Source organism: Lithobates pipiens, unplaced genomic scaffold (genome assembly GCF_037356315.1).
Source record: "Lithobates pipiens isolate NorthernLeopardFrog02 unplaced genomic scaffold, aLitPip1_a1.2 Scaffold_10, whole genome shotgun sequence".
NCBI classification, from domain to species: Eukaryota; Metazoa; Chordata; class Amphibia; order Anura; family Ranidae; genus Lithobates; species Lithobates pipiens.
The window spans coordinates 63,770,559-63,790,887 of NW_027507686.1; the positions used below are offsets into that span (position 1 = coordinate 63,770,559).

The window sequence follows — 20,329 nt, forward strand, 5'->3', positions numbered from 1 at the left end:
CTGTTTTATTATTATAACCACTGTCATCTGCTTTTGACTGCTACACTGTATCATCTTTAAAATAAAGAAAAAAGTTTAGTCTGTAAGCGGTTAAACTGACCTCATTTACAGACAGAAGGTTATTCCTTTGATCTAAGACCCCTTTCACACTGGAGGCATTTTTCGGGTACTAAAGGGCTAAAAATAGCACCTGTAAAGTGCCTGAAAAATGCCTCCCCTGCAGCTCCAGTATGAGAGCCTGAGTGCTTTCACACTGGATCGGTGCTCTTGCAGAACATTAGAAAAGTCCTGAAAGCAGCATCTTTGAAGCGGTGTATACACCGCTCCTCCCCCGCCCCTGCCCATTGAAACGAATGGGCACCACTGCTGAAGAGCCTGAAACGCGTTTTTTTTCAGGCACGTTTAACCCTTTAACTGCCACTAAAATGTCACTAAAGCACTGCTAAAACTAGCCGAGCTTTACCACCAACGCGGCCACATTACTAGTATTGCCTGCATGGAACACTTGTGCATTCACATCCAGGTAAACACAGCCCTACACATGTTTACAGTATTTCAGCCCGGTGTGAACACGGCCTTTATCTGAAACTACTAGCTCTAAGAATTTTCCCTAAACCACAATGGTACAAAATCTACATGGTCTCAGACTGCTTTAACCACTTTTTGTTTACAAGTAAAACAGCATTTTTTGCTAGAAAACTACAGTACTTATAACCCTCAAAACAAATTTTTTATTTTTATTTTTTAAGCAGAAACCCTAGGGAATAAAATGGCGATCACTGCAATTTTTTTTATGTTATACAGTATTTGTTCTGCGGTTTTGCAAACGCTATTTATTTGAAAAAATTAAAAACTTAAAAAAAAAAAAAAGACACAATAGTTACCCCAATTTTTTTGTATAACCTGAGAGATGGTGTTATGCTGAGTTAATAGATACAGAAAATGTTATGCTTTAAAAAATGGAGAATTATTGCTCCTGCTCCAACGTTCACGGTGATACCTCACATATGTAGTTAGAATACTATTTTCATATGCGTGCGTGACTTGCATATGCATTCGTTTTGCACGCGAGCACAGAGGGATGGGGGAGCTTTACATTTTTTTTTTTATTTTTTTTTAGGATTATTATTTAACTTTTTATGTTTACATTGTCCCTTTATTTATTTTTTTAAACCTCTTTTATTACTATTACAAGGAATGTAAACATCTGCTATAATAGAAATAAGGATGATCGGCCTTCTTTATGGAGAGATCTCAAAAAAGACCCCAAATCTCTTCTTTACCTTTAAAAGATAAAAAAATAAAAATTAAAAAAATTCTTCCAGCCTGGAGCAGAAGTGAATTCATGATGCTGCTCCGGTCCCTCCAAGGCAGGGTCTATGGGAGCAGCCAGCCGCACCGTCGGATATCCACTCCCCCTGCTTCAGAAACCCTTCCAGTGGCTTATGAGCCAATCCAACCGGTTTCAGTAAAAAACGGTACCGATTTATGAGAGATTATATATATATATATATATATACAGTGGTGTGAAAAAGTGTTTGCCCCTTCCTCATTTCCTGTTCCTTTGCATGTTTGTCACACTTAAGTGTTTCGGAACATCAAACCAATTTAAACAATAGTCAAGGACAACACAAGTAAACACAAAATGCAATTTGTAAATGAAGGTGTTTATTATTAAAGGTGAAAAAAAATCCAAACCATCATGGCCCTGTGTGAAAAAGTGATTGCCCCCCTTGTTAAAACATACTATAAGGCTGGGTTCACACCGCTGCGGGGGGAGAACCGGATGTGATTCGCACAGCAAATCACATCCGATCTCCGTAGCGCTGCGAGTTCAGCCATACAGATAGTATGGCTGAACTCGCAGCGGTCCCGCAGCAAACTCGCACGGGACCCTTTTTTGGGTCCGCAACGGAATCGGATCGCATGGGGGTTCACACCATGCGATCCGATTCCTGTGCGAGTCGGCAGATCGCACTGCGATATGCCGACGGATCTGGGGGTGTCATTAACATAACATTGACACCCCCAGCCGTCCGCATAGGGCAGTGTGAACTGCCGGCGGGAGGTATGCGATGCGGGAAAACGCCGCGGATTCGCGGCGTTCCCGCATCGCAGCAATGTGAACCTAGCCTAACTGTGGTTGTCCACACCTGAGTTCAATTTCTCTAGCCACACCCAGGCCTGATTATTGCCACACCTGTTCACAATCAAGGCATCACTTAAATAGGTCCACCAGAAGATCCTTAAAAGCTACACATCATGCCGAGACCCAAAGAAATTCAGGAACAATTGAGAAAGAAAGTAATTGAGATCTATCAGTCTGGAAAGGGTTATAAAGCCATTTCCAAAGCTTTGGGAATCCAGCGAACCACAGTGAGAGCCATTATCCACAAATGGCGAAGACATGGAACAGTGGTGAACCTTCCCAGGAGTGGCCGGCCGACCAAAATTACCCCAAGAGCGCAGCGACGACTCATCCAAGAGGTCACAAAAGACCCCACAACAACGTCCAAGGAACTGCAGGCCTCACTTTCCTCAGTTAAGGTCAGCATTCATGCCTCCACCATCAGGAAAAGACTGGGCAAAAATGGCCTGCATGGCAGAGTTCCAAGGAGAAAACCACTGCTGAGCAAAAAGAACATCAAAGCTCGTCTCAATTTCTCCACAACACATCTTGATGATCCCCAAGACTTTTGGGACAACATTCTGTGGACCGATGAGACAAAAGTGGAACTCTTTGGAAGGTGTGTGTCCAAGTATATCTGGCGTAGAAGGAACACTGCATTTCATAAAAAGAACATTATACCAACATTAAAATATGGTGGTGGTAGTGTGATGGTCTGGGACCGTTTTGCTGCTTCAGGACCTGGAAGACTTGCCGTGATAAAAGGAACTATGAATTCTGCTGTCTACCAAGAGATCCTGAAGGAGAATGTCCGACCATCTGTTCATGTACTCAAGCTGAAACGAACTTGGGTTCTGCAGCAGGACAATGATCCTAAACACACCAGCAAGTCCACCACCGAATGGCTGAAGAAAAACAAAATGAAGACTTTGGAGTGGCCTAGCCAAAGTCCTGACCTGAATCCTATTGAGATGTTGTGGTATGACCTTAAAATGGCCGTTCATGCTCGAAAACCCTCTAATGTAACTGAATTAGGACAATTCTGCAAAGATGAGTGGGCCAAAATTCCTCCAGGACGCTGTAAAAGCCTCATTGCACGTTATCGCAAACGCTTGGTTGCAGTTGTTGCTGCTAAGGGTGGCCCAGCCAGTTATTAGGTTTAGGGGGCAATCACTTTTTCACACAGGGCCATGATGGTTTGGATTTTTTTCACCTTTAATAATAAACACCTTCATTTACAAATTGCATTTTGTGTTTACTTGTGTTGTCCTTGACTATTGTTTAAATTGGTTTGATGTTCCGAAACACTTAAGTGTGACAAACATGCAAAGGAACAGGAAATGAGGAAGGGGGCAAACACTTGTATATACACACACACACACACACACACACATATACACACACATATACACACACATACACTTATTATGGTCGGCAAGTGGTTACAGCCCAACTGAACCTAAAATTTAAAGTGGTAATAAACAAAACCAAGAGCGTAATATATTGCCAGCTCTTTAATCACCTACTGGCCACTTTTACTCCCTTCCTGCCCAGGCCAATTTTCAGCGCTGTCACACTTTTAATGACAATTGTGCGTAATGCAGCACTGTACCCCAATTACATTTGTATATTTTTTTTCCACACAAACAGAGCTTGTTTGGTGGTATTCCACCACTGGATTTTTATTTTTTGCGAAATAAAAAAAAAAAAGTTTGAAGAAATAAATAAAAAACTTTCATAGTTGGTTTTAAAATTTTGCAAACAGGTAATTATTCTCCTTCCCTGATGTGTGCTGATGAGGTCGCACTGATAGGCAACACTGATGAGGAGGCACTCATTGGCAACACTGGTAGGCACTTTTGGGACTGCATTAATAATCTGGACAGTGATAATCAGTCCCCTATCAGTGTAGATGTCCCTTTCACACAAAGCGGTTTAAAAAAGCCTGTCCTATGCCAACATACTGTAGAAAAGGATCCTTGCTCTCTATGCAGAGGTCTGATGTACTGCCTACTGAGTCAGACCTATAGCTCTGCAATCACTTTAAGCAATGTACAATTACCTTCTTAAAATGAAACGATACAAAATAGCCAGCATGAATATTTGGATTTTGCATTGACCAAAATTGCAATTACATCTGAAAAAAAAAAAACAGCATCTGGTACTTTGACTTTACCAGTTACTGGATTAATGCAGAAATTCACACAAAAGGGGGCATGATTTTTTTATTTTATTTGGGTGGGGGGGGGGGTTACCTGGTTTTGACCACTCAGATCACCTAGGTAAAAACAAATTGTGCATGTATGGGGAGGAGCAACGTACTGATGTCACCGCGTGCTACGTCCCGTTGTTTAGCACAGGCTTGTGTACTGCAGCCAGCCGGCCTCAATATTTTTACCTATTTGAAGTTTTTTATATCTTGTTTTTATACGCCTAGGGCGTTCAGTTTTACATTAAATACCCAGCGGATTCCACCTATGGCCATTTTTTTTGTTTCCTTTTCTCTGAGCCACAATATATCACAGATTTGTGTAACACTAATGGTTGGTAACGGAAGATCCGTGGGATTACAGTCCTGACCAGGAGAGCCTCCATAGACAGGACAATCGGATCGGTTCCAGAAATCCTTGAGGAAAAGCCCCTGGCGGGGCAATAGCTACAGGCTCTAATTATCTGGGAGCTGGTAAGCGCACAATTCATATGGTGGCGGGATTCACCAAGTAAAGTCACTTCTACTGTGGATGTCACTATATTCCGAACTGTCACTAAACACTGCACTATTTACTGGACATTTTTTGATTGTCTTCTTTTTGGATAATCTTCTTTGGACGTTATTTCATTATTGATTATCAACCATTTTTATTACTTCAAGAAAGTTTTGTCACTTTTGTTGTCACTATTGGAGTTTATATATGCTATACACTAGATCATGATATTACATTTATGATCTCAATATTTATCTATTTAGGAGTATTTAGGTTAGAATTTAAGTGCAACCTTTTGTTTTTAATGCATACGTGCCGATCTGTGTTACCTTTTTCCATTATTCATATGCCAGTTTCTTACTTTTAATTAGAGGAAGGTGATGAGGGCGGTGCCACCATCTAAACGAAAGTAATAAATTCTCACAAAGGAAGTTCTCTGTAGAAAACAATTCAATTATTTGCCAGCACCTGGAAGCATGCAATAGAACAGGCTGTCTCTCTTTCCCTACATATTCCTCCCTGTGTTCTTGCTCTCATCTCTGGGCTGGGCAGCCAAAAGGCGCTAAAACCGATGTCAGAGAATATAGTGTCCTGCACCGCAGCCGGGAAATCTTCTGGAAAAGCCACAGAAAACAAATAGGGGCTTTACAAAATGTGCTATGTGCAATCTTGCAGGAATAGAACAAAAAAAAAAAAAGGCTACAATATGTTCACTGGAATGGGACATAGTAAATGATAATGTACCTCTATACACGCACTCTCTCTCACCTTTTATTTCTATACAGATTTCATCATCTCCGGTTTGGTGACCTGATCCTTTCTTGCTAGCACTCAGTCTTTGCTCCCACTCTTCAATCACTACTGCCTTCTCTTGATCACTCAAGTAAATGGTATCCGGATGTTTCTGCTGGATGTGCATCTTCACAGTGCTTATTTTTGGGTTTATTAAGGTCACTCCACATACCATACAGATCAAGCCATCCTTGCTTGGGGTGTAATCCATTAGGAATTCTAGTTTCCAACGGTCATGCTGGTACTTGCGTGGGTCCTTTGGAGCACTTCCTTGCATTCTGCCAAAAGCAAATTCCCAAGAAGCACCTTTCCCTTCTGACAATGCTCCAGCCCAGCTAGGTTCCTGCTCCTCGTCCTCCACAGAATCACATTCAGGAATTTGTAATGGAGTTACTCCGGGATCTACAATGACAAGGGGGGGAAACAAAAATCGGGAGAATTAACTGTAGACGATCTTCCATTTCACAAAATGAATGTTCAATGTCACCAAGTATTTTAAAACATGGAGAAAAAAAAAATTAAGTGGTTGTGCCCCATTGAAGACTAAAGAGGAATGAAAATCATTAGTTATAAAACATAACATTTAGAAAATAATTTTAATTTCTTCTTTTGCTTCACATCCAAATGCCATATGCCTTGTATTAACTGAAGCACATACCCTGCCAATATGCAATGCAAAGAACACTCCTTTACCATATAACCATTCCATCCATCAGAGAAGTCCACACTTTATTTAAAGGGTTTCTTAACCTATTTATACAAGACTATGCCAGCCCCTCTATTAGAGGCTGGCATAGCACACTATGCAAGTCGTTTTCAAAAACGAGCTTTCTAAAAACCTAATTTGAGCTGTCTTCAGGCCGGTCACATGACTCGCGGTTGTTCCTTTAAAGCTCTGATGGATGTCTTCTGAGGGAAGAGACGAGATCTCCCTCTGACGTCAGCCAGGAAGATCACGTGGCCTCTCGTGTCCTCAGAAGCTCGGTCTTATAGTTGTAAAGTGGCTGCAAATCACGTGACCGGCCGGAAGAGGGACTGGCCGTGACAATTGTACTATTTTTTTTTTGCTTTAAGGGACCAGGATCTGTATATATTTATTTTGGGGTTAACAAACACTTTAAAGGCCAACTACAGCCATTATTTTGTTTTGGATATAGTGGGGAATGGTAAGCACTTCCATCAGTTTTATTATTGCTGTATCCCCATATGGAATATTTATCATGTCATGTTCCTGGGAAATCAGAAAAAAAATGAACACAAATGTCACCAGGACAGGAAGACGGTAATCAAAATCTTTCTACCCTTCTACAGTCTAAAAAAGAAAAAAAAGAAAAAAAAAGGAGGATTACTGAGATTCCCTATAACTTCCTTAATGCCACCGTAACAGGCACTGAGAAGAAATCGTATCCAGCAGGGACACTAGAAAGAAATACAAATCAAGCGGAGGTTGTAACAGGTTTTTAATGTATACAAAACCAAATTGATTTGGATGGAGTTGGGTTTAGGGTTATGTGAACAAGCCCCAATCCTAAAGAACAAAGAAGTACAGCATCTTAAGAAACAGCCTTGTCTGCATCCAGGGTTGATTATCCATAATGAATCACTGTATGTCGATAAAATGCGAGTGGCAGTGGGTGCGGTCAGCCTTCCATTGCACTGAATGGGGCTTCCTGCCCACAGTTGTTCACACGCTTGCTCAAACCTTGCTGGTTACATAGAGTATTTATTGGCGTATAAAACTCACTTTTCCCCCCTGAAAACAGAGGGTAAACAGTGCCTGCGTGTTATACACTGATAACATGTTTTACCAACAGGGGGCAGGGATTGGGCGGTCCGCCCAAGGAGCCACCCATTTGGGGGGGGGGGGGGTGTCAGGCCAGCCAGCCACCCCCGCCTCTCCTGGCCCTGGGACAGCGCTGCCTGCATAGTCAAAGTTGAGAAAAATCACTTGCCAACCCCTTCTCCTGCACTGCTCCTCCTGTGTCGGTCATTGTAAAATGAAGCTTCTAAATCTCTCAATAGATCCATTTTTCCTTGCTGCTCTCCTCCTCCTCCGCCGAGTGTAGCTTTAGATTGGTGGATGAGAGCAGTCACATGACCATCTATGTAACATCCGAGGAGAGCAGTCATGTGACCAGGACAGTGAAAAACAAATGGCGCTAATGAGGTATATGGAGGCTTTGTTTTACAATGAGTGACACAACAGGAGAAGTGTAGAAGGGGCTGGCAGTGATGCTGGCACTGCTATCCCAGGAGACTGGGGGTCTCCTGGGAGTGAAAGGGGAGGGGGGCTGTATACTGGATGGGGGGCTGTGAACTGTGCAGGGGGCTGTGAACTGTGCAGAGAGCTGTATACTGGATGGGGGGCTGTGTATTGTGCAGGGAGCTGTATACTGTATAATGTAAAGGGGGGCTGTGAAAATTTTTTTTCTTATACTTCCCTCTTTAAATTGGAGTGCGGGTTATATGCCAATAAATGCGGTGTGAGTGAAGCCTTACTGTCCACAGTCTGTACTTCTCCCAATATAATCAAACTGCCATAGGGCAGCAAAAAAATATGAGCCATGCCATCTTTTATTAAAAGCTTCTTAAAAACGATAAAAATAAATATAAATATATTTATAATGGGACACAACTATCCTCTTCAACCTCAAAATATATTCCACACTACTGACCTCAGATCACTTCTGGGCATTCAACTGTTACAGCTCATGCCGGCTCATTAGGCTCTTCTGTCCTCCATAAGCCAACAGGTCCTGGTGTATTGCATATACAGTATCTTACAAAAGTGAGTACACCCCTCACATTTTTGTAAAGATTTTATTATATCATCTCATGTGACAACGCTGCAAAAATTGCACTTTGCTACAAGATAAAGTAGTGAGTGTACAGCTTGTATAACAGTGTAAAAGAATTGTCGCTCTACATTAGGATGGCCTAAACTATAAGACGATTGCCAAGACCCTGAAACTGAGCTGCAGCACGATGGCCAAGACCATACAGCGGTTTAACAGGGCAGGTTCCACACAGAACAGGCCTCGCCATGGTCGACCGAAGAAGTGCTCAGAGTTATAGCCAGAGGTTGTCTTTGGGAAATAGACATATGAGTGCTGCCAGCATTGCTGCAGCGTTTGAAGGGATGGTGAGGTCAGCATGTCAGTGCTCAGACCATATGCCACACATTGCATCAAATTGGTCTGCATGGCTGTCATTCCAGAAGGAAGCCTGATCCAGATGATCCACAAGAAAGCCTGCAGTTTGCCAAAGACAAGCAGACTAAGGACATGGATTACTGGAACCATGTCCTGTGATCCGATGAAACCAAAATAAATGTAAATTATTTGGTTCAAATGATATCAAGCGTTGTGTCGGCAACCAAGCATGGTGGTGGGAGTGTCATGGTCTGGAGCTGCACGGGTGCTGCTGGCACTGGGGAGGTACAGTTCATTGAGGGAACCATGAATGGCAACATGTACTGTGAGATACTGAAGCATAGCATGATCCCCTCCCTTCAGAGACTGGGCTGCAGTACTCCAACATAACCACCCCAAAACACATAGGGTCAGGGGGAAAAAAAAAAATCAATTTAAATCTTGAATGGAGTTGAGAGGTCAAATCAATTTTTTTCGATTTTTTTTCACCACCGCACCGGTCCCGAGGTGCTGCGGGCAGGAGTTTTTAGGCAAGGCCTTGGCTTCGGTCTACTCCGTGAGATTTTTTCGCATGTTTTTTTTATATATATAAAATCACCCAGCTCTACAAACACACCTCCAAGATGACCACTGCCTTGTTAAAGATGTTGAGGGTAAAGGTGATGGACTGGCCAAGTATGTCTCCAGACTTAATCCCTATTGATTATCTGTGGGGCATCCTTAAACGGAAGGTGGGGGAGTGCAAGGTCTCTAACATCCACCAGCTCCATGATGTCAGAGGAGTGGAAGAGGACCCCAGTGGCAACCTGTGAAGCTCTAGTGAACTTCATGCCCAAGAAGGTTAAGGCATTGTTGGAAAATAATGGTGGCCGCACAAAATATTGACCCTTTTTGGCCCAATTTGGACATTTTCACTTAGGGGTGTACTCACTTTTGTTGCCAGGGGTTTAGACATTAATGGCTGTGTGTTGAGTTATTTTGAGGGGACAGTAAGTTTACAGTTATACAAGCTGTACACTCACTACTTTACATTGTAGAAAAGTGTAATTTCCTCAGTGTTGTCATGACGAGATATAATAAAATATTTACAATAATGTGAGGGGTGTATTCACTTTTGTGAGATACTATAGAATATAGTTTTTTATTTGCTAAAAAAGTTTAAAATATCCCATAGATTTCGTTTCACTTCACAATTGTGTCCCACTTGGTGATTCTTCACAAAAAAATTAAATTTTATATCTTTATGTTTGAAGCCTGAAATGTGGCAAAAGGTTGAAAAGTTTGAGGGGGCCGAATACTTTCGCAAGGCACTGTATATGTTATTATCAATATATTAAATCGGAATCATTGAATATTAATCTCCTAATTTTGTGTAATATTATATATATATATATATATATATATATACACACATACATACATATACACACACACACACACACACACATACATATACATATATATACTAATATTTACATACAATATATACACACCAAATTATTAATAAAAACATGCCAAAAAAAATATGAATCCTTCAGGATGTAGGGTTTGCAACTGATGAATCCAGTTAACCTCTCAATTTCTCCGCTCCAGTTCCCCATTTCCTCCCTGTCTATTCCTGGGTATACCATCTATCGCCATATGTCTTAGTTGTGATACCGTATGGCCTTTTTTCAATGAAATGTCGTATTTATCCCTAATGGAGTATTTGTGTCTAGCAATACGGTCCTTGACCGTCTGTATAGTTTCTTCTACATACAAAATCCCAAAATGGACATTTGATAATGTACACTACATAAGAATATGTCAACTCCTTTTGTGGGTGAGAGAAACTCTTACCGTTAATACCAATAGTACATTGAATACAACTAAGGCAAGGAAATGAGCCTTTATTCCGTGGACCCAAGAAAGTAATATGGGGAATAAGTGTACAATGTTGATCCGATTTTTAAAGTCCATCATGAATCGCTCTCCCTCGACGATATGATAGCGAGGGAGAAAGATAAAATTCTGGAACCGTAGGGCAATTACTATTCAGATCAGGCCAATGTTTTTTTTTAATCATATTATATACTCTTAGCATACGGGTGAAATCAGGAAATTAAATGGCATTCTCCGGCCTGTGATTTTGTGCTCATTGGATTGTAAATTAAAGCGGGGTTCCATCCTAAAGTGGAACTTCCTCTCATCTGAACCCTCCCCCCCTCCGGTGTCACATTTGGCACCTTTCAGGGGGGAGGGGGGTGCAGATACCTGTCTAAGACAGGTATTTGCACCCACTTCCAGGCATAGACTCCTACGGGAGTCTATGCCATTTCCTGTCCCGGCGTTCTGTCTGCTGGGACACACATGGGTCCCAGAGACAGCGCGGACCACTCCTAGTGCGCTGCATGACTTGCGCGTGCGCAGTAGGGAACCGGGAAGTGAAGCCGCAACGCTTCACTTCCCGATTCCCTCACCCAGAATGGCGGCGGCAGCAGCCGAGACCCGAGTGATCGATCTCGGCTGCCGACATCGCTGGACCCCGGGACAGGTGAGTGTCTATTAAAAGTCAGCAGCTGTTGTATTTATAGCTGCTGGCTTTTAAATATTTTTTTTTGCAGGTGGAATCCCTCTTCAATACATTCTTTACGAAGCATGTCTCAAGGCTATAAACGCTGTTGGAGCCTGCCCTCCATTTCATCCAATCTGTAATCGGGATTACTGGCAATTCTAGTTACACGTTTAAATTGGCTCAGAGGAATAGATTTGAAAATTCCAGGGGAATGGAAACTGGAGAAGTGTAACTATTGGTTATGATCAGTGGGCCTTCTACAGGCGGTTCCCAGGATACAAATAGGACCTGTAGGTTTGTTCTTAAGTTGAATCTGTGTTTACGTCAGAACAGGTACATTTTTTTTTAAGTGTAGCTCCAGCCAAGAAAACTATTTTTAAGCTTTTTGGATAGCACAGGGAAGGGTTACCATCCCTGTAACATTTGTTTTGCTGTCTGTGCCCCTGTTCAGAAGATTTCACCCCACTTTCTATCCCAATGACAATTGTATTTTGAACATTTTGGGTTGTGGTGGAAACAAGCCTTGGTGATAAAGCATTAGTGGAGGGACCTTTTTCCCATAATAACTCTTACAGGAATGAATTTCCCTTCCCAGGAGTAGATTTCCTCTCACTTCCTGTTGTCTCCCTCAGTTTGTAAGTCAGATGTTTGTAACTAGGGGACCGCCTGTATATCACCGATAATATACCCATTCTGTATAGTTAATGTGTCCAAGAATGGTATTGCAATTTTGCCCATGGATACATAAAAATTTCAGACCAGGAATTAAGTAGTTCAAATATGTATTAAACATTGATAGTGATCTGAGGTCACTCACCCATATAGCGAATGCATCGTCAATAAATCTGTACCAAACTGCAGTTATCAATAAATAATTTGCAATTATAAATAAAACACATGCTTATGCATGGGGGGGGCTGACATTCTAACCCATCTCAGCACCTGCAAGTTGTAAGTAGTGCGTTCACACCACTGCGAATTGGATGCAGGGATTTTGCTCCATAGAGAGCCGGTTCACATATCTCCGCAGCAGGTCCAGTGCGTTTTGCAGAAAAACTGAGCGTCTTTTGGTCCGTTTCAGGTCTGAATTCAGCTCAAAATTTGGGCCTGAAAAGAGTGAACCAGGATGCACCAGACCCTTGCTCTGAGACTGATGCGGGGACGGTGTGAACCCAGCCATAGACCCCTTTCACACTGGGGCACTTTTCAGGCATCTTAGGCCGCGTACACACGCGGGGACTGTTCGCCCAACTTTGTCCGCTGAACAATGTTTCGGCGGACAGTCCGCTCGTGTGTGGGCTTCAGCGGACAGTTTCAGTGGACAGTCTGACGAACAAAGTTTTTCGGAAATTCCGTAAATTTCAAACTTGGTTTGAGCGGACAGTCCGCCCGTGTGTAGGCTTGTTCGTCAAACTAAGTTCCGCGCATGCTCAGAAAGGATTTACACGGCGAAGGTTGCATTGCAGTGTATAGGACGTCGTATTTCTAGTCCCGTCGTACGTGCCGTTCACGTCATCGCGCAAGTTTCAGCGGACTGTTCGTTCGTCGTGTGTGGCCAAGTCCGTCCATGCTAATTTTGAGCGGACTGTCCGCTCAAACTGTTTGACGAACAAAGTTGGGCGAACAGTCCCCACGTGTGTACGCGGCCTTAGCGTTTAAAATAGCGCCTGAAAAGTGCCTCTCATGCCACCCCAGTGTGAAATGCCGAGGGAAAAAAAAAAAAAAAAAAGTCCAGGGAGCCCGCAGCAAAAGGACAGAAAGGAATAGGCGAAGGGCGGGCATGACTGGGTTAACAGTTAGGAATGGAAAGGCTAGAGGAGGGAATTAGGTGCCGAGGGGGACGGGCTGGGGCTGAGTTTACTTATACTCCCGGTGCATCATGGGAGTTCAACAGAAGGTCAGGGGAAACGTTCAGCATGGCGTCGGTGGAGCTGCTCATGGCTCGTTTGCTGGCACAGGCGGCGGAGCGGGGGGATGGATGGCTGCAGGACACTCTGGAGGGAATATTACAGCGGCCTGTGGAGCAGCCCGGCGGGGAGGTGAGGAGCGGTACCAGGACCCGACGATCGCGGCCGCCTGAGCGCTTTTCTCCGGCCCGGGAGGGGGGGGGCAGGGCGGGCGGCGGTGCAGCGGCACGGGCTTCGGCGCCCCCGGCCAAGCGGCAGGCGGCTGAGTGTGCGGGTTCCCCTCAGTGTGATCCCAGGATGGCGGGGGCGGCCACGCGGGGGAGGCGAGGTGCGGAAGAGATGGCGGCCAAACACAGACGGCGGGGTGAGTCACGGAGTGCGGGCCCCGCCCCCAGGACGGATGCAGCAGCGGTGGGAGAAGGAGTCGGCGGTGAGAGAGCTGGGGTCCCTGGGCTTGCTGTCTCGGCGGCAGGGGATGCTCCAAGCGTGGCCAGAGGTCGGATGGGACCAGCAGATGACAGAGCGGAGGCTGTCCGGTCCGTGGCTCCAGGCGCCAGATCCGGAAAGGCCGTCCACAAGTCGGTGGGGGGGCACGCAGCGCGCAGGAGGAGTCGCATGTCCACGGCTGCAGCGGCATCCAGGCCCGAGCTGTCTGGTGGGCCGTCATCGTCAGAGGAGGATGAGCGGGAGCTGCGGGACGTGGATGATTCGGTGGGGGCGGACGAGCCGGCCCCTGCTTTCGGGAGGAGATCGGTGGTGGAACACAGACATTCGGCTGATGGGGCGTCGCCTGTGCAGCCTGGTAAGTCCCCGCTACGTATGGACGGTGTGTGTGTTTCGGGTACTGCGGGGGGTGGGGGAAGTGTGTGTGGTGAGGCTGCGGGTGTTGTTGCAGGGGGGTCTGGGGGTACCTCTGCGGGCTTGCTGGGGTTTTTGGCAGGGTTAAAGGAATTGGTGGCCAGGTTTGAGCAGGGTGAGAGGGCTGTAGCTGGGCCGGCGGCAGCGTGGGTGCCGGCATCCGTGGGGGCGGTCGTGGCAGGCGCTGCGGTGGCCCCGCCGGTGGTGGAATCTCCGCCTGGTGGGAGCACGGTGAGCGCGGCGGTGGCGCCCCCAGTTGGAGAGGAGGTGGCGGTTGCGGCCGACAAACCGGGTCGGCAGGACATCACGCGGTTGGCGGACGCGGCCAGCTGCGAGGTCTACGTGTGTTTTGAAGGGCCGTTAGGGGCCCATCTTAAGCAGGAGGTACGGGAGAAGTTGTGGAAGGGTGAGTATGTGGAGATATTCTCCCTTCTTCCGCTGGAGAAGTTTAACCTGGATAGGGTGAAGCCGGACGACTCCAAGAAGGAAGATGAAGAAAAGCGTAGGTATAGGTTGATACCGCGAACGTTTTCAAATTGGCTGCAGGCATTCGCTATTATGGCGAGCGTCATAGGGGAAAAGCAACCCGAACATTGTTCGGCGCTTTTCTGTTATCAGGATGCGATAGGGGAGGCCTATCGGGTTTATGGTGGCACGGCTTGGCTTCGTTATGACGAACAGTTCAGGCAGCGGAGAGCGGTGAGACCGGCGCTACGATGGGACCACAAGGACATCAGCTTGTGGATGCGATTGATGACGTCGGCGAGGGCCCCGGGGCAGTTTTTTCAGGGGGGGGGGCGGCGGTCCTTCGTCCCCTGGACAGTCGGCCGGAAATAAAAAAGGGGTGTGTTGGCAATACAATTCGGGGGTGTGTAAGTTTGGGAGCAGCTGCAGGTTCAAACACGAGTGTTCCGGCTGCGGCGGATCACACCCGGCGTCCAGATGCTTTAAGCAAGGAAAAGGCCGCCCTGGAGAGGTTAACAACAAGAGGGAGGACTCCGGTGATGGTGGACAGGATGCGGCCGTTTCTCGGTAGGTATCCGGACAGGGCGGCGGCTCAGGTTTTGGAATTGGGTTTTACTCAGGGCTTTCGGATTCCGTGTTCGCTGGTGGTCGTTCCCCCGTTGGCACCCAACCTGAAGTCAGCGCTGCAACATCCGGAGGTGGTTTCGGAGAAGCTACAGAAGGAAGTTGCACTGGGTAGGATGAGTGGCCCCTTCTCTGCCCCCCCTTGGTCGGACTTGGTTGTGTCTCCATTGGGTGTGGTGCCCAAGAAGGAGCCTAATAAGTTTAGGCTCATACATCACCTGTCCTTTCCCAGGGGCGGGTCGGTTAACGATGCGATTGAGCAGGATGAGTGTTCGGTGTCGTATACGTCGTTTGATGCGGCGGTACGCTGGGTGCGGAAGTACGGAAAGGGGGCGCTGTTGGCCAAGGCGGACGTGGAGTCGGCCTTTCGGTTGTTACCGGTTCATCCGGAGAGTTTCCGCTTGTTGGGGTGCCATTGGGCTGACGGTTTTTACGTTGACCAATGTTTGCCGATGGGTTGTTCGATTTCGTGCGCGCTGTTCGAACAATTCAGTTCCTTCGTGGAATGGGTAGTGCGAGATGTGTCCGGAGTGAATTCCATTATTCATTTTTGTGTATAGGGCCGGCGGGTTCTAAGCTCTGTGCGATTTTGTTGGCGACGCTACAACAGGTCGCAGGCAGGTTTGGCATTCCGTTGGCTCCGGACAAAACGGAGGGACCTCGCACGGTCATCACGTTTTTGGGCATTGAGCTTGATTCCGAGGCCATGGAATGCCGGTTGCCGGAGGGTAAGCTGGTGGACTTGAGAAGGGAGATTGCTGGGTTGTTGGGTGTGCGGAAGGTTCAGTTGCGGGTCTTGCAATCGGTTCTGGGCAAGCTCAATTTTGCTTGCCGAATTCTGCCGATGGGGCGTATTTTTAGCCGTAGGTTAGCGGCTAGTACTGCTGGTGTTCGGTCTCCTGCGCATTTTGTGCGTTTGGTGCGGTCGCACAAGGAAGACTTGAAGGTGTGGGATACCTTTCTGGAGTCTTTTAATGGCAGGGCTATGTGGATGTCGGGTCCGGTCAGCAATTTTGACCTGGAGCTCTTCACTGATGCCGCGGGTGCTTCGGGTTTTGGAGCATTTTTTCGGGGCAGCTGGTGTGCGGGCCCGTGGCCCCCATCTTGGGTATCGGCGGGATACACCAAGAATTTGGTTTTGTTGGAACTGTTCCCGGTGGTTCTGGCGGTGGAGCTGTGGGGTGCAACATTTAAGGACCTGAAGGTGCATTTTCACGTGGACAACTTGGGGGTGGTGCAGGTTCTCAACCGTAATTCTGCGTCATCGCCGCCGGTTGTGCGGTTGTTGCGGCATTTGGTGTTGCGTTGTCTTCAACTGAACGTTTTCATTCATGCTGTGCACATACCGGGCGTGGAGAATGTGGTGGCGGATGCGCTTTCCCGGTTTCAGTGGGAGAGGTTCCGGGAGTTGGCGCCAGCTGCAGATCTGCATGGCATGCCTTGTCCCGAAGGGCTGTGGAACTTAGCTTTGGGAGAGTCTCTGGAGGGGAGTTGAACGGGTCCAAGGTGGGTGGCTGCACGTGTGTTGATCGGGGGATTTCTCCTTCCTTGGTATGTTGGAGTGCTGTTGCTATGCAAAAAAAAAAAAGAACATAATCATTTTATAACGGGGAACGCTGGGACGACAGTCTGCGGGCGAATGTGCTAGTTTGATGTTTGCATGGGGTCTGCGCTGTGGTTGGGGTATGTTGGGTGAGTTGGCAGGTACATATGATAAGGGGGTTAGGTTTACCTGGTTTGGTGTCGGTGTGGTTTGTCATGCATGGTTCTCTGTTTTTCTTCTATTTTCAGATTCAGCGAAGGGATTGGTCTGGATAATGGGCCATTCCTACGTGTGCTGGGGGGCACGGAGGGGTGATGCTAGGAGAGGGGGCAGGCAGCTGGGTTTTCCTAGGCGGGACGTCTGCATTAAGTGGTTTGGCTTCCCCGGTATGTTATGGGGGAGGTTGGTTTCGGAGGTGCACCGCTTTGCGTTACGGGATAGACCCCCGGATGTTTTGATCATTCATGCTGGGGGTAATGATCTGGGGTCGCGATCCATGGTTGACCTTACCAGAGACATTAAGGAGGATGTGGGGCGGTTGATGACTGATTTTCCTGACACGGTCATGGTATGGTCAGACATGGTGGCCCGCACGACATGGCGGTTGGCCAGGTCTGTGGCGGGTGTTAATAGGGCCAGGAAGAAGGTGAACAGGGCGGTTAGCAACTTTATGGTCAGGAACGGAGGCCTGGCCATCCGGCACTTGGAGCTTGAATTCAAGACCTGGAGGTACCTGCGAGCGGATGGAGTACACCTGAATGATGTGGGCATTGACCTATGGACTCTGGGCCTGCAGGACGGCATAGAAAGAGCGCTTCGGGTGTGGAGGGGCATTCGGGAATAAGTAGGTTAATCCCTCATGCTGTGGCGGGTGTTGGTCTGTGCAGGGGAAGGAGATATAGAAAGTAAAGTTCGGGGGGCGTGGCTTGGCGCGCGGAAGGAATGGCTGCTTGTTAGAGGAGCTCCTGGAGACCCGCGGCCTTTTCGCTGTTTCCCTGGCCATACGCACGCCGCAGGATGAGTAAACCGGCTCGCCTACACTCTGGCTCCCGTTCTCGCCGCCGGTCCACATCATCTCAGCCCCGCAGCATACAAGACATCTTCCAGTCTCAGGCCCGCTCTGGACGAGACACGCCGCGCAAGATGGCGCTGGCACGAGGTGACGAGGAGGACCTGAGCGATGGCTCCCAGTGTACGACGGAGGACCTGGTAAGCAGGACGAGGAACCCTGACCACCCTCTCACGCTAGGGGACATGACTTCTATCGCCTCAGATATAAAAAACACCCTCTTTTCCGCGATCACGGACTTGAAAGCTGATCTCCTGTCCCTAACTGAAAAAATGTCCTCCCTGGAAAGATCCGAACATAAGAGGGATAAAGTTGTGCACAGGCTGGAAGCCACGGCAGTTGCACACACTGCTCACTTGATCTCCATAAACCGTCATTTGGAAGATCTTGACAATAGGGGGAGACGGTGCAATATTAGGGTGAGGGGGGTCCCTGAGTCGGTGGGTCCTGATCAACTCCCTTCTGCCTTGCTCTCCATATTCAACAATTTGTTGGAAAATCCGGCTGACACCCCTATTGACTTTGTCAGAGCACACAGGGCCCTGAGAGCAAAGCCATCGGACACCGCACCGCCCAGGGATATAATATGCTGCCTTCAGAGTTTCCCCTTGAAGGAAGAAATTCTACTCCAAGCTAGAAAGAATGACAGGATCATGTTTAATGACTGCGAGCTTGCGCTTTACCAGGACTTATCCCCAATTACTTTGCAAAACAGAAGGGCCCTGCGCCCTTTGCTAGAGGTGCTACGTGAAAGGGGGGTGGTTTACAAGTGGCGCTTCCCCTTCGCTCTGCAGGCGACCTTCCATGGGAAACAACTGATGTTGCGCCTACCGGCAGAGCTCCCGGATTTCTGTGCTAGTTTGAACATCCCCTGTATGGTTCTGCCTGATTGGTACGCCGAGTTTAATCCCCCTCCGGTGGATGACAGCCCCAGCGGCTCGCCTCACTCCTCACCAGCGAAACCGCCGCAGAAGAAGAGCAGGAGCGGGAAACAGGGCCCGGACCTGGGGGGCCACCCATCGCATTCCGACCGCCAATCCAGACATCGTGACAACGCTTGAAGACTGTTGGTAATCCTTTTGGACAGCAGACACCTTTGGCATTGTTTTTTGGTTGTTTTTGTTCCTCTCCTTTTAGTTCCATAGCGGGCCATTGCGGACTATGCTTAATTTTTATGTGCTACGGGACTCTTGGGGGTGGGGGTCTGCCATTGGGTGCCTCTATGTATGTTACTTCAGCTATTGGATTTACACCCTGGGGATATTTTGGGACTGTACACGGCCTCCTCCCCCCTCTTACCTAACTTTAGTTAGGCCTTAGTCCGGTTGTTAATCCCTGGCCAGGGAATATATGTGTGCTTTGACTTTTCGTTTCTTTTAGGCCTGCGGGTCTCCCTTATGGCGACTCTTGTTTTTGATACGTTTGTTTTTCATTTTTTTTTTTTTTTTTTTTTGCTTTTTTGTTGGGTGTGTTAGTCCATTTGCTCCTTTTTTTTTTTTTGTATATATATATATATATATACCTGTTTTTTGCATAACCTGCTACACACCTTCACCTTCGGCGAAGTTCCTCCCACGGTCCCCACAAAAAGGGTGGAGCTGTGCTGACGGTGGTGGCACCAGCGCCACCTTTTGCTCTCCTAACAGCTTGCAGTACAGGTGACTGCAGGCAGATACTGTTATTTTGTTATACCCTATAAGTGGTGCATACCTCATATCCTCTTGTGTTCTCACTCCTGTTTCTTTCTTATCTCTAGTCTGTTTCTTCTTTATCCCGTTCTTTCCTCTTCTTCCTCCCCTCCTCCCTTCCCCTCCTCTTTCCTTCTCTTCTTTGTTTTGCAGAGTGGGCCTTCAGAAGAGCGTCCTGTTACTTTCGACATGGCATACTCCTCGCTGGGCCGTAGCCCTACCCTGATCTCACACAATGTTCACGGCCTCAACCTGCCAGAAAAACGTACTTCCGTACTCAGAGAGCTGCACAGGGTAAGGCCCTTGTTTGTGTATTTGCAGGAGACACATTTCCGGGGAGACCAAATTCCTAAATTGTCCAACAAAAACTTCCCACAGGTTTATCATTCCACGAATCCTATAGCCAAAACGAAGGGGGTGGCGATACTCCTTCATCGGAGCGCAGGTTTTGTAGTTACCCATCAGTTGGCAGACCCGGAGGGCAGATTTTTATTTTTGAAAGGCTCCTGGGGTAATACCCCTCTAACTTTAGCGAATGTTTACTTCCCTAACAGAGGGCATGTTACGTTTTGCAAGCAAGTTATTGATGAGCTAAAAAGTTTCGCCTCGGGATGCGTTATCCTGGGAGGGGATTTTAATATTCCTCTCAATCCCCTGCAGGATACATCCGATGGCAGATCTTGCCTGACTTACCGCATATTGAAACGGATCAAGCGTCTTTTACAGTCCTTGACCCTGACCGACGCGTGGCGAACGCTTCACCCGTCGGACAGGGACTACACGTGCTACTCGGCACCCCATGACAAATACACTCGCATTGACTACACCTTCATCACACAGAGGG

At 47.2% G+C, this 20,329-nt stretch overlaps 1 protein-coding gene across 1 annotated transcript in view; it reads right to left on the reverse strand.

The window, feature by feature from the left end:
* Positions 1-20,329, reverse strand: part of LOC143931432 (zinc finger translocation-associated protein-like) — a 68,068-nt gene that overhangs the window by 17,483 nt on the left and 30,256 nt on the right. Inside the window, exon 2 of the mRNA XM_077455756.1 lies at positions 5,602-6,027. Within this exon, the coding sequence (XP_077311882.1) occupies positions 5,602-6,027 (426 nt within the window). The remainder of the gene's footprint in view (positions 1-5,601; positions 6,028-20,329) is intronic.